General features: G+C 51.1%; 1 protein-coding gene across 1 annotated transcript in view; it reads right to left on the reverse strand.

Moving 5' to 3' along the window:
* Positions 1 to 13285, reverse strand: part of CADM1 (cell adhesion molecule 1) — a 132316-nt gene that overhangs the window by 42022 nt on the left and 77009 nt on the right. Inside the window, exons 3-4 of the mRNA XM_039721755.1 lie at positions 1887 to 2033; positions 837 to 989 (exon numbers count right to left, since the gene is read on the reverse strand). Of these exons, the coding sequence (XP_039577689.1) occupies positions 837 to 989; positions 1887 to 2033 (300 nt within the window). The remainder of the gene's footprint in view (positions 1 to 836; positions 990 to 1886; positions 2034 to 13285) is intronic.

The raw sequence follows: 13285 nt of genomic DNA on the forward strand, positions 1-13285 counted from the left end.
ATGCAAGTACTAACACCCCCCCCTTCATCTCCTGCTAATAAACCTCCCTCATCCTTGCCTGCTTCCTGAGCTGAGGTTTGACCTGAGAACACGACAAAGGTGACAAGAAACCACCTCCTTTATGGATGGGGGGGAAAGGCAGCACACACACTGGCCATGCCACAAAGGCTTCTCAAAAACAACTGAAGTACAAGGCAAGAAAACTGACTTTTCCCTCAGTTCTAAAGCATGATTCATGCTTAAAAAAACCCAACAAAAACCTGCATTATGTCTCGCACTTGAAAGACATGCGGTGCTGGCTTACAGGTGAATGAAATGAGTATTCTCCTTTCAAACACCTTCTCAGCATTGCCAGCAGTGAAATCAAATCCAACAAACTGTTTTTTGCTTGTGCACGATTAGAGGCAGGAGCTAGAAGAGCTTCCTGTGCCTGTGAGTGCTGGAAAGTGCAGGGAAACTTTGAAGGTGTTGATAACTGTAATAGCAAGAGTAAAACTGCTTATAAACATCACTTAACAACGTATAAAAACCTAAGACCCAAATCTCATTAAGCAAAAGAAGGAAGATTTAAACTAATCAGCAAGTGAGATCTTACATTAAGTCACCCTCCCTGATTCGGGTTCTCCCATTAACAGAGCCTTAAAAGCTGCTGCTAATCATCAGGAACTGCTGGAGCAGAGCAGCACGTCGCTGCCCTGGCCACACCAGCCTGGCCACCAGCACTCATGGTTCAAATCCTCGCTTGCAGCCCCTCTCCAGGGGGCTGGAGCCCCCCCAGTGCTGCACAGAACCCCATCCCACTGACCCTGTGTGTGCAGGGCCTGCAGGCTCCTTACCCAGCACCGTGATGGTGGTGTAGATCTCCTGGGGGGGGTCGGTGTAGAGCTGGCAGAAGTACCTCCCTTCATCAGAGATGGACACGTTGGTCAGGGACACTCGCAGCTCGCTGTTGGAGAAGTTCACCAGCTGGAATCTGCTGTCCTTCAGGGCTGTGGGGCAAGCACAGCCTGGGTGACTGCACGGAGAGAGGCAACATCCCCTTCCTGCCACACCACGATCCCAAAGATCCCCACAGACAGCAGCACACCAAGGTGAGCACCCCCGGGCTCCTGATTCGCTGCTTCCTACCTTGAAGCTGGACCTATAAAAATCTTTTGGTTCTCAAATGATTTCAAATAATCAACATGAGCCAATCACAGGGCACAGCATGAAATCTTTGGACATGGTTTTATTACCAGGTGGCTTAGGGTTGTGTAGGTAAAATGCTTATGGTGTCTGTACAGCCCCAGCAACAACTGTAGGCACTCAGGGACAGCCTAAATGAGGAAGGAATTGGGAGAAGCAGAATTTAAAGGTTTTTTCCTGTCCTGTTGCTTCCTGGGCAGAGAGTACAGGCGTGTCCCCACAGTGACACTAACACAGACCATTTAAAGTGTCTCACTGCAGCTACCATGGCACTGTCACCACAGGACAGGCTTATCCACTGGACATGCAAGTGATGAGAGATTTCAGTTTGGGTATAAAGCGGCACAGATTGTCCTGAAATGTTCAGTCTTTGCTCTGAAGAGATTATTCCCGAGAGCACTGCGCTGTCTCGGTGTCGCCCTGTTCAATTTGTTTGTGTCAGCTAAATATTTGGCATTCAATTGCAATTCACCCTGAATTACAACAATCAATTCCCATTGCAAAGGAAGATGCTCTGACTTTTAGAGGGGACTGTGAAGTCTTCCATTAAGGGGAAGATTATGATTGTCCATCTCACCTGTCTCTGCAGATCCAGTGAACTCTAAGTGCCCAACATTGCACAAACAGGAGGGATCTCAGCAAATGCCATGTCCTGAGTGCAAGAGGAGGAGTCATGACCAAACGAGGAACCATCAACTTACGCCTGAAATCTCTGAAATAGATGGTCTGCCTGTTGGGGTTCAGGAGCTGGATCACCGAGTCGTCGCTGTTCTTGACGCGGCAGCTGATGGTGGCCACGTCCCCCTCCACCACGGTCACGTCCTCTGTCACCAAGTTCTGTCCATCACCTGCAGCACAGAGCAAAGGCGGGGCTCAAGGTCAGAAATGACCCCAGTGGGTTTCACTTGGGAGTGAAAAGCTCCACGCCACCAATGGAGGAACATCAGCCAGTGAGCCATTGACTCTGGGTCCCCAGCCAGCTGGTAAAGGAGCAATGAGAAGGGAGCCCTGAGATGGGAATAAAGAAGGACTGGTGCCCCACACAGAAACACCAAAAATTCCCTTCCTCTCCCAACAGACAAATCCTGTTAAATTACCTTGAAGGAACAACTCCCTGTAAGAAGCACGTATCCTTTGACTGGAGCAGACAGGCTTCAGGGAATCAGTCGTTACTCACTCTGTGTAATCAGCAGGTGCTATTAATGTCCAGAGGCAGGGGGAAAAAAGGATCCCGTGCAATTATGCCGTGGGAGCCTTGTAATCATTTCCAGGTCATCACCCCGAAAACTCTCCTCTAATGAGCCGAGGCAGCGCACGCCCGCACGCTGAGACACTCTCCACTGCCAAAGGACACGGGGATGGCAGCAGAACTGTGCCCTGCATTGCAATTCCTCCATCACTACTGGGCACCAGAGTGGGAGAAACCGAGACTTTGGTTGGCAGTGCTCCAAATGAAGCCAGGATACCTGGGCTGGGTGGTCAGAGAATCTCTGCTGCTCCGCAGCTGCCTTAGCCACGAGAAACCCAAAAATGCAGGACTGGGACAAAGTTTGCACACAGGAAATCCGGGGATCATATTTAAACCCCAGTTTTTCTCTCACCCTGCATTTCCTTCATTTATCGTTCTTTCCAACTTGCCTTTATAATTTGACATCCCTTGGAAAGAAATGTTTGACAAAAAGGTGCATCATTTGGTAAGATTGATAAACCATCTGACTCCTCTCCACACCTGATGGGCAGAAAGCTGAAGTCTGGGCACATTTTTTTGCCCTCTCAGTATAAATTTTTAGATAGATTCTCCAGACTGATGAACTTGGAGGAGCAACAAGAAGATTTACTATCAAACAGTGACACCCATATTGGAGCACAGACCCCCAGCCCCTCTCAGGAGGGGGAAAGACCCTGCCCCAGACACCTGCCTGGCTCCACATTCTGTGCATCAGGATGAAGCTGGTCCTGCTCAAAGCCCCCTGATCAGAAGATGAGCATTCAGCCACCCCACCACACTATCAGCACCCTTAACATGGTGCTCTTGAACCTTGGAGACACACATTAAAGGCTGGACTCTATAATCTTAAAGGGCTTTTTCAGCATAAATGGTTCTGTTCCCAAATCCCAAACCACTGTGCAGACCCCCAGAGCAGAGCCCTGCCCTGCCTGTGCCACACGCTGCCTTGGAGGTGCTGGAGCAGCCCTGCACAGCCACAGCCAGGCCCTGGCATCAATGAAATCAAACATCTCAAAAGTGGTTCAAGCAAAAATATTAAACATTACTAACTGCTTCTGGGGAATAATTTTATCAAACCCATTCAAAACAAGGTTCTTGCACAAGGATCAGCTTGATATGTTCTCATAAATGCAATATTCCCTACAAATCATTAACAAAGCTATTAAGATTCGATTTCCATCTAAGCAATTATTGCCAGCATATTTTTTTACATTTACTTTAAAAGACTCAATCCTATTTTCAATTCATTAAACTGTTCCTTGCGTTTACTGAATTTTACATCAGCTTAGAAGACTATTTGAATTAATAAGAATTACAGTAGAAGTAATTTAGAAATAAATTATTTGAAGTTCAAGCCACTGAAGCTTTTCACACCGGGATGCTGCTGCATTAAACCTGCCGATGGATGGCTGCAGAGTCCAGCACCTGGCTCTGGGCTGGCAGCAGATGCCTCTGAACGAGGCTGTTATTTGGGTTAATATGGGCAGGGAGCACATGAGGACACGCTGAGCCCCTCCACGGCCTCCTGGGCTCTGCCTCTTTGTTCTCCATCAAAGGGTGTCTGCTCTGCTGCCCTGAACGTGCTGCACCCAGCCAAGGCATGCACCCCTCCACATCCTGGGCCATCCATTCCTGTCTGCTCCCAGGAAGGCTATTTCCACGGGCAGCGGCAATTACAAGCTGTAAATTAAATAAAAATGCAACACAAAGCAAGAACTCTTCAGAGCCGTCCTCATTGTCAACACCCCGGCAAGTTTCTCAGTCAATATTTACTGTCAGTGTATACGTATTTTGAGGAGCATTAAAGTACACACACACAGCATGGCAATATTTTGGAACAGAAAAAGACGGGCTGGGGAGGGCAGGTGAAATTTATGGGCTCAACAGGGAAGCTCAGGAGCTAAGAGAAGAAAAGGAAAATTACTGTTGAGAAGCAACGTTAAATCCTGGCAGTGCTTTGGAGGGGCACAGCACAAGCAGATCCAACAGGAAGCCCCCAACAGAATGATATGGGACAGATTTTAATCTATCACACGTGAAGGGACTATGACAGCATGGTGTCCTTGTATCAGACCAAAGCTTCCTGCTGGGACTCCAACAAGGGACAAATCCTCATCCCAGCGTGTGACAGACAGACACCAGGACAGAGGGAGTCCAGGACTGGGCTCAGAGCCTTGAAAATCTTGACCTGGAGTACAAGGGATTGCTGCAGAGGGAGTGGAGCAGGAACAGGAATGAAGGCACTTTCTGGGGGGAGTCTCTGGGGTGAGCTCCTCTCTAACACAGGCACCGGTGTTAACAAGCAAGGGAATCACCCAAACGGGTGTCTGCAGTGCCAGGAGGAGGGAGGGTACAATGTGTGCTGCCTTCATTACCCAAAGCAATTCTCCAGCCTCATTTACTGAATCTCCCTGTGAAGGTGAAAAATGACACCTTGTTTTATACTTACTGGAAGGGGGGTGAGGAGGGGGACACAGTGCTTGAGGGACGCCTTGGCTGCAACCTGTACAATTAATTTTTGCACTTGTCTTCCTGCCTTAGACCACTGCAGTCTCTCCTCTTAGGGCTGCCGACAGACACAGACGAGGAAATTGTGTTTCAAACAAGTCCCCCTCAGCTGGACACAGCCCAGGGACCTTGGCTCATATTCAGCGGTCACATTTAAAATCAATTCTTTCTCTGCTTGTAGGACACTGGGCTAGAGGGAAGCATCAGGGAGAGGAGAGGAAAGATTAAAAATACGTGCTGGGGAGCATGGTTTTTCAATTTCTATGGAATTTCTAACCACAGGTGCCCCAGCGTGAGCTGCAGCACTGCTGGCTCAGTCTGCAGGATCCCGACACAAATGCTTTCCAAGGAAGAGGGGTTTTCATTACACCTGAACTGTGTAAGCCCGTAAACCTAAACAAAATTCCTCTTAATAGATTGAGTCAGAAGAAACAACTCACACAGATACACAAACTGCCCACGTGCTCAAGGAAAAAAGCGACACCGAGCTCCATTCCCAGAATTAACACAATTTGAATGTCAACATTCATCTATCAGTTTCAAGTACCTAAAAGGAATGTGGTGGTTAGAGCAGAGACAAGTGGGTTTACAAACACTGAGCACCCACCTCCCCAGAAGCTTTGTCTCCTTTGTGTTCCTTCTCCTCCCTGAGCTGAGCAGCTCCTCTGCTCTCTCATCCATCACTGAGAGCTTCATCTCTCCCCTTTAACACAAATATCACACTCTGCTTTCCAGGAAGAGAACCAGAACCAGACTCTTGGTCATGGATGGGATACAGGAAAAAGGAGGGGACCCAAAGGCCATTTAACTAGCCTGCAGACCTGCTTCTAGGAGGGAGAGGAGAACTGCCAGGCCGTGCTGGGAGAAGCCACTGGAGCTCTGTGCATCCGGACTCCAAGTCCTGAGAGACCGTTTGAAAGAGCTGCAGTCGTCACACTTGAACTTTGGAAAAGAACAGACAATCCACGCTGATTGTGCTGGCAGGGAAAGGCAATTGCTGCCGATGGAGTTAATTTCATGGCATCTTTTCATGGGCAACAGCTGGAGACCAGGCTGCCACCACGGAGCACGTGGGCACACGTGTGGCCCCGGTGCAGCAGGGCAGGGCTGCAGCAGGAGGGTCCTGCAAAGGCAGGGAACGGGCTGGGGCAGAATGCAGCGCTCCTGCAGCCCCACCAAAGCCAGCCTGCACTGCTCCGTGCGTGCTCAAGGCACAGGCGTTCTCACCCACTCAAAACCAGCCACTGTGGGAGGCTGGGCTGCAGGAGGGCAGGGGGAGAGGCAGCTGCTGCTCCTTCCACTCCTGCACAGCCCCTAAGGGAAACCCTCCAAGGCCATGGAGCCTGGAGCCACACGTGGCACCCCCGAGCAATTCTTCTGCCAGCGTGCCCTCACCCCAGAGGGAAATGTTGTTTTCCACCAAGATTCACAACTAACCTTTTGCAACAGCAACTTTCTCTTCTAATAAGATGTAATTACCAGTTTTGTGACCCTGAGTCAAGCCTCTCTGAGATTTTTCTTCATTCAAGTAGCTCTCATTCCCTCTTCAGCATCTCCTCCATGGTCAGAAACAGGCTCAGCAACTCCAATTCCCAGGCAAAGAGCTCTTCAAAAAAAGTGATGGTGGCAAACAAATAGAATTCTAGAAAGATCTCCCTTTTGAGTTAGTTCTGTGCAGGTCTGTCAGCTGCAATTCAGCACTGGGGAGTCTTGCCCATGAAAATTCCTTGTTGAGCACAAGAGGAACAGGGACTCTCCAGCAAGGTGCAGCTGAGCTGAACTGGGCAAGGCTTGCTCAGAGATGATGGGAATGGGGTATGGCAGCTCCATGTCTCCCTCTGAGGCACAGACTACAGCAAATTGACACGGTAATGCTCACCTGGTATTTGGATTTCTACTTCACATTTAATGCATGTTATCCTTCCTTTATGCCGCAGCCAGGTTTAAGAGAACTGCTCTGAGGAAGGGCTCTACCAACAGAGACAACTTCGCTGTGCCAAGTTTGGGATCCCCTGGTGATGCTCAAAGCCCCAGTTTCCATTTAGGAGGGAAAAAAGGAGGAGTGGGAGGAATTAGCACGCACAGAAACCGTTCCCAAAATGTTGATTTCCTTGAGTCTCCCTGGCACTGTCTGCAGGGACAGAGCCGCTCCTGCCGCCAGGATCTCATCCCTGTCACAGGCTGTGGCAGCCCCAGCCGTCCCAGGGACCTCTCTCCCCTCCTTCTCAGCACAGATTTTCGCGAGCGAGCGCTTTCGGCGCCTTCGCCCGCTCCTCTCCCCGCTCGCACCCGCCGCAGTCACACTTCCCCTGAATTACTCTCCACACTCAGAGAGAACGTGCAAGATGGTGCTAAAAATTACTTATTGTGAGGAGCAAGTTTACGCTATGAAACAGCCACTTCAGAGAAATATACGGCAAATTCAAGCGAGTTGTGCACAGATATTAAATTTGCGGAGAAAAAAAATGCCATTGCCACCTTTATGGCTTTTCTGGCTTAAAGAGTAAGAATAAAAGATGACAATAGCTCTGAAATTACACTGGAGGCTGCACTGACTTTAAACATAGTGAATATCTATGTGATGCAATGGCATCAGGGAATTCTTTTCACTGGCTGAAACCACAATGGTACAGGAACAAAAGTCCTGTGTTATGGCCAAATTAAAGTATTTCTTTGGATCTTAGGAACAAAATTCTTTTTTCCTGCCACGAAAGCCTCTGTGGCTGTGGCCAAAGCGTGTTTCAGAGTGAAGCTGGTCCTTCACCCTGCCCTCCCCTCAGGCTCCTGCTGCCGCCAATCGCCCCGTCTGCGCAGATTTATGATCTGTCACCTGGGCTGGGATTAGATGTCACCCTTGTCTTTCTATTACCCAGATATTGATAGATCAAACTCCCTGGCCATACGTCGCCTGTCCCTTCAAAGGTTACTGCTGGCGGACACTGAGGATCAATATCCATCTGCTCTGTCACTGACCAGAGGGGACAAAGGCGGCGCCGGGAGCGCGGTGAGGCACAATTCGGAATGGCAGCACGAGTCTGCTGCTCTGCACATCTCAGCTTTTTATTCCACATTTCTAACGTGTTTCTAAGAAACAGAAGCAGCCGCTCTCTTGCCTTGTTCCCAGCAGCTGATGGTCCATTGCCTAGACAGTAAAAGGTCACTTACTAAAGACTGTCCTTCTCCCATAAGGTCAGAGGTTTATCCGAGCGTCCCCAAGGGCTCCTCGGCTCAGCAGGGAGACAGAACATCTTCTGTGGGAGGACCTGAGAAGGGGAGGCTGCTGAGGGCTCTGAGGGGGCTCTTGGGGGACACTGAGGGACAGAAGAGAGGGAGACCAACAGAGCAGGAAAGGGCAGAGCTGTGAGTGGCCCCTTCAGCAGAAAGAGTCAGGTGCCCTTCCCTCCTGCTCCCCCTGACACTCAGCCACCTCTGGCAGCCAACACCCGCCAAGGACACCACCTAAAACCCACCACTGCCATGCCCAGCACTGCTTGGCAGCAGCATCAGCAAGGGAGAAGGTTTGACAACACGAGACGGTCCCAGCAGGCTGCTGCCTCCATTCAGTGTGTTTAAATAACACTCAGTTAGCATCAACACACGTTTATTATTAATGGAGCCCTAATACAGAATTCTTATCTGCATTTATCTTCCAGCTACATCGCTACCAAGGACACCCACAGCCCAGATCCCAGGAAGGAGACCTTGATTAAACCCGAGTTTCAAACACAGGTGGAATTTCCTTTCCCTGCCTTGACTTGCTCCATGGGGAGCTAAACCCTGATGAGGAGCGTAAGAGGAGGAAGCACAGATCAAATATTCAGTTTTCACAATCAAAGAGCATGTTCTGTGCATTCCCCTGACCAGAACAACACCTGCTGCCTCACACTCCTCTCTGTCTCTGCCACGGGGGTAAAGCTGCAGCAGCCCCTGCCAAAACCTGAGCACAGGAGGAGAGAATTTACATGTTTGCAGGTTTGTCACCATCGTTGTCACCTCTGCTTTCGCCCTGCGGTGGCCAGCAGCTGCCACCTGCCTGGCAGGGAGCAGGGCACTGCTCACACCTCGAGCTGGCACGTGGGGCTGTGCAGGGAGCTGCCCATCTGCTCCGTGCCCACCTTCCCCCAGCACAGACCCCTGCTCCCGGGGGTGCCAGCCGGGCACCGCGGCTGGGCGGGGACACAAGGGGGGACATCATTCCATGGCACTGCCAGCAGCAGGGAGCCCTCGCAGGGACCCCAGCCCGCCAGCCCCTCAGCTCAGACACCCTCTGTGCCCTCCGAGCCCTCTGGGATGATGCCACTGCTACAAGGGCTGCGCTGGCACACGCTCAATTTCTGGATCCCACAGCACCTGCCCCAGGTGCGCCCCAGAACACAGATTCCCATTAGTCAGAGCGACAGGGCTCCCAGTAACAAGGAATCCTGTTTCAACTCAGATGATGGGTTTCATTTTACTCTAATGAGCAGATATGTCTTATATCCATACCTGTAACCCATTTCTTGCAGACTTTTTCACATCCTTTCTATTTTTTACTGTCAGTAGCATCTGTCACAACGTGCGGTTTAATAATCTCTTTTAAACCCAAGAAATCTGTATTTCCATAAAGCACCCACAATGAATTTTGATCAACATCAGCCTGGTCTCTTCCCTATAAAAAGGACCTCCTTTCCACTGCCTGCATATTTAAGCCTGAAATCTTTAGCTCGCCACTGAAATAAATGGCAAAATTAAAAACAAATGCAAAACCTGTAGAAAATGTCCTCAGAACAAAGGACCAGCAAGGAATACAAGGGAATACTGTGGTTTTTTGGGGCATCCTAGCCTGTTCCCATCCTTTGGCTCAGCATGAAGCCAGCCTTAAATCCCAGCACTGTCCCTGCCCTGCCACACACAGGAGCGACTCTGTGACAAAACACCTGCCCAGCTGTTATCCCAAAACCGAGGGGTAAAAGCAGAAAAGGAAACATTTACCAGCTGGAATGACCAAGGGCTTGCACGGGGAGTGACCTGTTTGCTACCAGCCCATCACACACTGAACCCTCGAGGATGAGCCCTCCTCCACAGATGAGGCTGAGTTCCTTCTGCCCTTCGAAGTTAATTCCCAGTTTGCCATCAGGGGAGGAAAGCTGATGTCACTTCCCACGAAGTGCCAGCCTTTGGAGTGGCTTTGCTCACAGGTGCTGTCTGTCCACTCCTCATCTCCCGGGGTGGCAGTGCAGATGAGAATGTCACAATCCTGGATTTTGAGCCCTGCTGTGCCCACATTTCCCTGCCCACCCAGCACCTGCAGGCACTCCATGCCATCAAGAAGGGCACTGTCTTTAGGGGTCTTTCCCTTCACTTTCTTTTTACTCAAGTATGTCCCCCCCTTTCAGATTTTTTAGAGACAGCAGACAAGATCTTTTCTCAAAGAACAATAGACCCCCAGCAGCGACAGACACTCCCCCACAAAACAGGTGAAAGAATCTCAGCAGCAACATCACGATCAAAGCGAGGGCTCCTTCCAATTTCCACTTCCCAGAAAGGATAAAAAGGTATAAGAGAAGCCTTTAGTCTAGATCCCAGATCAGACATTATGATGAATGCTCACCTAAAGGGCAACATATTTGTAAGTTTTAAGTCTCTTGCAACACCAACTGTCCTGATTCATCCCCACGATAAAGGCAGCTCTGAGAGCTATTTTACCATATTTATTATTTTACAGAGGAGGAAGAAAAAATGTGGAATCAGCCCTCAATCTGCCACCCGTCGGATTTATAAATGTTAGTATAGGACCAGTGCTAATATCTTTAAACATTAATCTCCTCATTGCAGATCCTGCACGTCCCCCTTCAGCCTCCTCCCGGTGGCTCATCCAGGCTTGGGAAAGTAAAATGCATTTTGGTATTTTTTTCCCTTCATCTATGGGATTTGTTTTGACTAAACCCATGAAAAGAAGAGAAAGGGCAGATGCTCCTGAACACATTCCTGCCTGCTGTCAGTGCTTTGCCAGCTGAGTGGAAGGCACAAAGCTCTGCTCCAGTGTTTATTTTTAAAGATGCAGCTTGCCTGATCCACGCTCATTCCTCACGCCTTGTTTTCAATAGAGGCTCTGTTTTCCTTGCTGGCTGCCAGGACAAAGGCAGAGCGGGGAGGAAGGGAAGAGAAACCGTGTTGTGCACACGAAAATAAACCCTTGGGTTTATAAACTGCATTAGCCCAATGCCTCTCACTGCCTCTGCAGGTGCAGCAACAGGACTGTAAAGGATATGACAAAAGAAATACAGTAATGATGAGAGAGAAAACAAGTCTGGATATGGTCCTCACCCCACCTTCCTCAAACCTGGAGCCAAACCCCCTCAGATGCCCACCCCATCCCACAGCAGGCACACTGAGCCCAGCACTCCTCTCTCAGCAAGCTCTTTGTAAATTTTATCACTTATTTCTTAAAGTTGCAATTGCCTTTTAAAATTAGATTGTATTTAGTTCTTAATTAAATCGTCATCGTTCTACAAAACCCCACAGGCTCTGAGGTTTAGATTGTCATTTTAAACAAAAGTAAAATGGTAAATGCCTTTTCCATCCAACACCATTAGGTATAATTAAGCAATGGGTAAAGCATACATCGTGCTATAAATGTCATTTAGTTTTACAGTGAAACTCATCAACATTTATCAAAACACTGCCTCGAGAAAGAACGAGACAGCTCCAGAGAGTGACTTCCCTTCGCTGCTGCCTTTGAAGCGTCTGCTCCGAGGGAGAGCTGCAGCAAGAAAAGCCTTCCCTTTACATATTTTTATCTTTTGGGCTGAAATGTTCATTTTCTGCCACGCTCCCATATGTGGCAGGATGGGTGGTGTGCAGCCTGGTGCACCAGTGTTTGGGAAGGATATCTGGAGAGCCCCAAAGGCAGGGCTGGGATGAGCAGGCAGGAGGGAGCCCAAGGTAACACCAAAGCCCGGGGCCAAGGGAATGTATGGTGGGGGCAGGACGGAGCCACCGCTCCTCCCTGGGGACAGTGTCCCTGTCACAGCACCCAGGGGCTGCCCAGCAGCCTCCCACCTGTCCCCACAGCCCTGCAGCACAGCTCTGCAGGCTGCAAGGCTGAGATAAATGGCATTTCATCCCTGCTTCTTTCAGGTGAGGCGCCTCTGAGCCGCCACCAAAGGGATGTGAACTGTAAAGAAAGACAAACACCAGCCACGCACACCACCAGGCACCGCCGTGCTGCTTCTATTTTAAAATCTCTACATTTCTTGTGTTCTCCCGAGAAGCATTAAAACAGTCAAACTGAGCCCATTTAGAAGCAATTTTCAATTTAGTGCTCCTCCTTGATATCCACACGGCAAACATCAGCAGGCACAGCTCCATCCACAGGGATCGGGGCACCCTATTCCCTGTGCCGAGCCTGACGCTGCAGCTTCAGGCACCAGTCAGAAAAAAACAGATTTGAAATTGATGTTTCATCATTACCCGTCATTAAAAAATTATGCTGTTGTACAATCTCAGAAGTAGCAAGGAGTGAACGCTGAGTGCCTCTGCCAGCGTCATTAATTCTCCCTCCCCGCCGCGGTGCAGAGGGCTGTTTTTGGGGCGCTGAGGTTCTCTCCTCCTCCCTCCCTCTCTCTTCCTCCTCCTCCTCCTCCTCCTCCCCGAGCACCGCGGCAGTGCCGCAGCCGCGCTCCGCTCCTTCCGTGCGCGGTGTTGGCAAGGCAACGGGAGCGCAGGGGAGCCCGGGGCAGGGCGGGCAGGGCTGCACCCGGGCAGGGCCCCGGCACCCCCGGCAGGGCTCCGGGGAGCCCGGGGCAGGGCTGAACCCGGGCAGGGCTCCGGCACCCCAGGCAGGGTGTCTGGGAGCCCGGGGCAGGGCTGCACCGGCAGGGATCCGGCACCCCCAGCAGGGTGTCCCCAGCATCCCCGGCAGGGTCCCAGCAGGGTCCCAGTACCCCCAGCAGGGTCCCAGCAGCCCCGGCAGGGTCCCAGCAGCCCCGGCAGGGTCCCAGCAGCCCCGGCAGGGTCCCAGCAGCCCCGGCAGGGTCCCAGCAGACCCGGCAGGGTACCCGCAGCCCCAGCAGGGTGTCTCCAGCAGGGTGTCCCCAGCCGCCCCAGCAGGGTCCCCAGCAGGGTGTCCCAGTACCCCCAGTGGGCTCCCAGCATCCCCAGCAGGGTCCCCAGCATCCCCAGCAGGGTCCCAGCACCCCCAGCAGGGTCCCCAGCAGGGTGTCCCCAGCACCCCCGGCAGGGTCCCAGCAGCCCCGGCAGGGTCCCAGCAGCCCCAGCAGGGTGTCTCCAGCAGGGTGTCCCCAGCAGGGTCCCCAGCAGGGTGTCCCAGCAGCCCCGGCAGGGTGTCCCCAGCAGGGTGTCCCCAGCAGGGTCCCAGTACCC

Source organism: Passer montanus, unplaced genomic scaffold, assembly GCF_014805655.1.
Source record: "Passer montanus isolate IOZ18808 unplaced genomic scaffold, ASM1480565v1 scaffold47, whole genome shotgun sequence".
In the NCBI taxonomy this organism is placed as follows: Eukaryota; Metazoa; Chordata; class Aves; order Passeriformes; family Passeridae; genus Passer; species Passer montanus.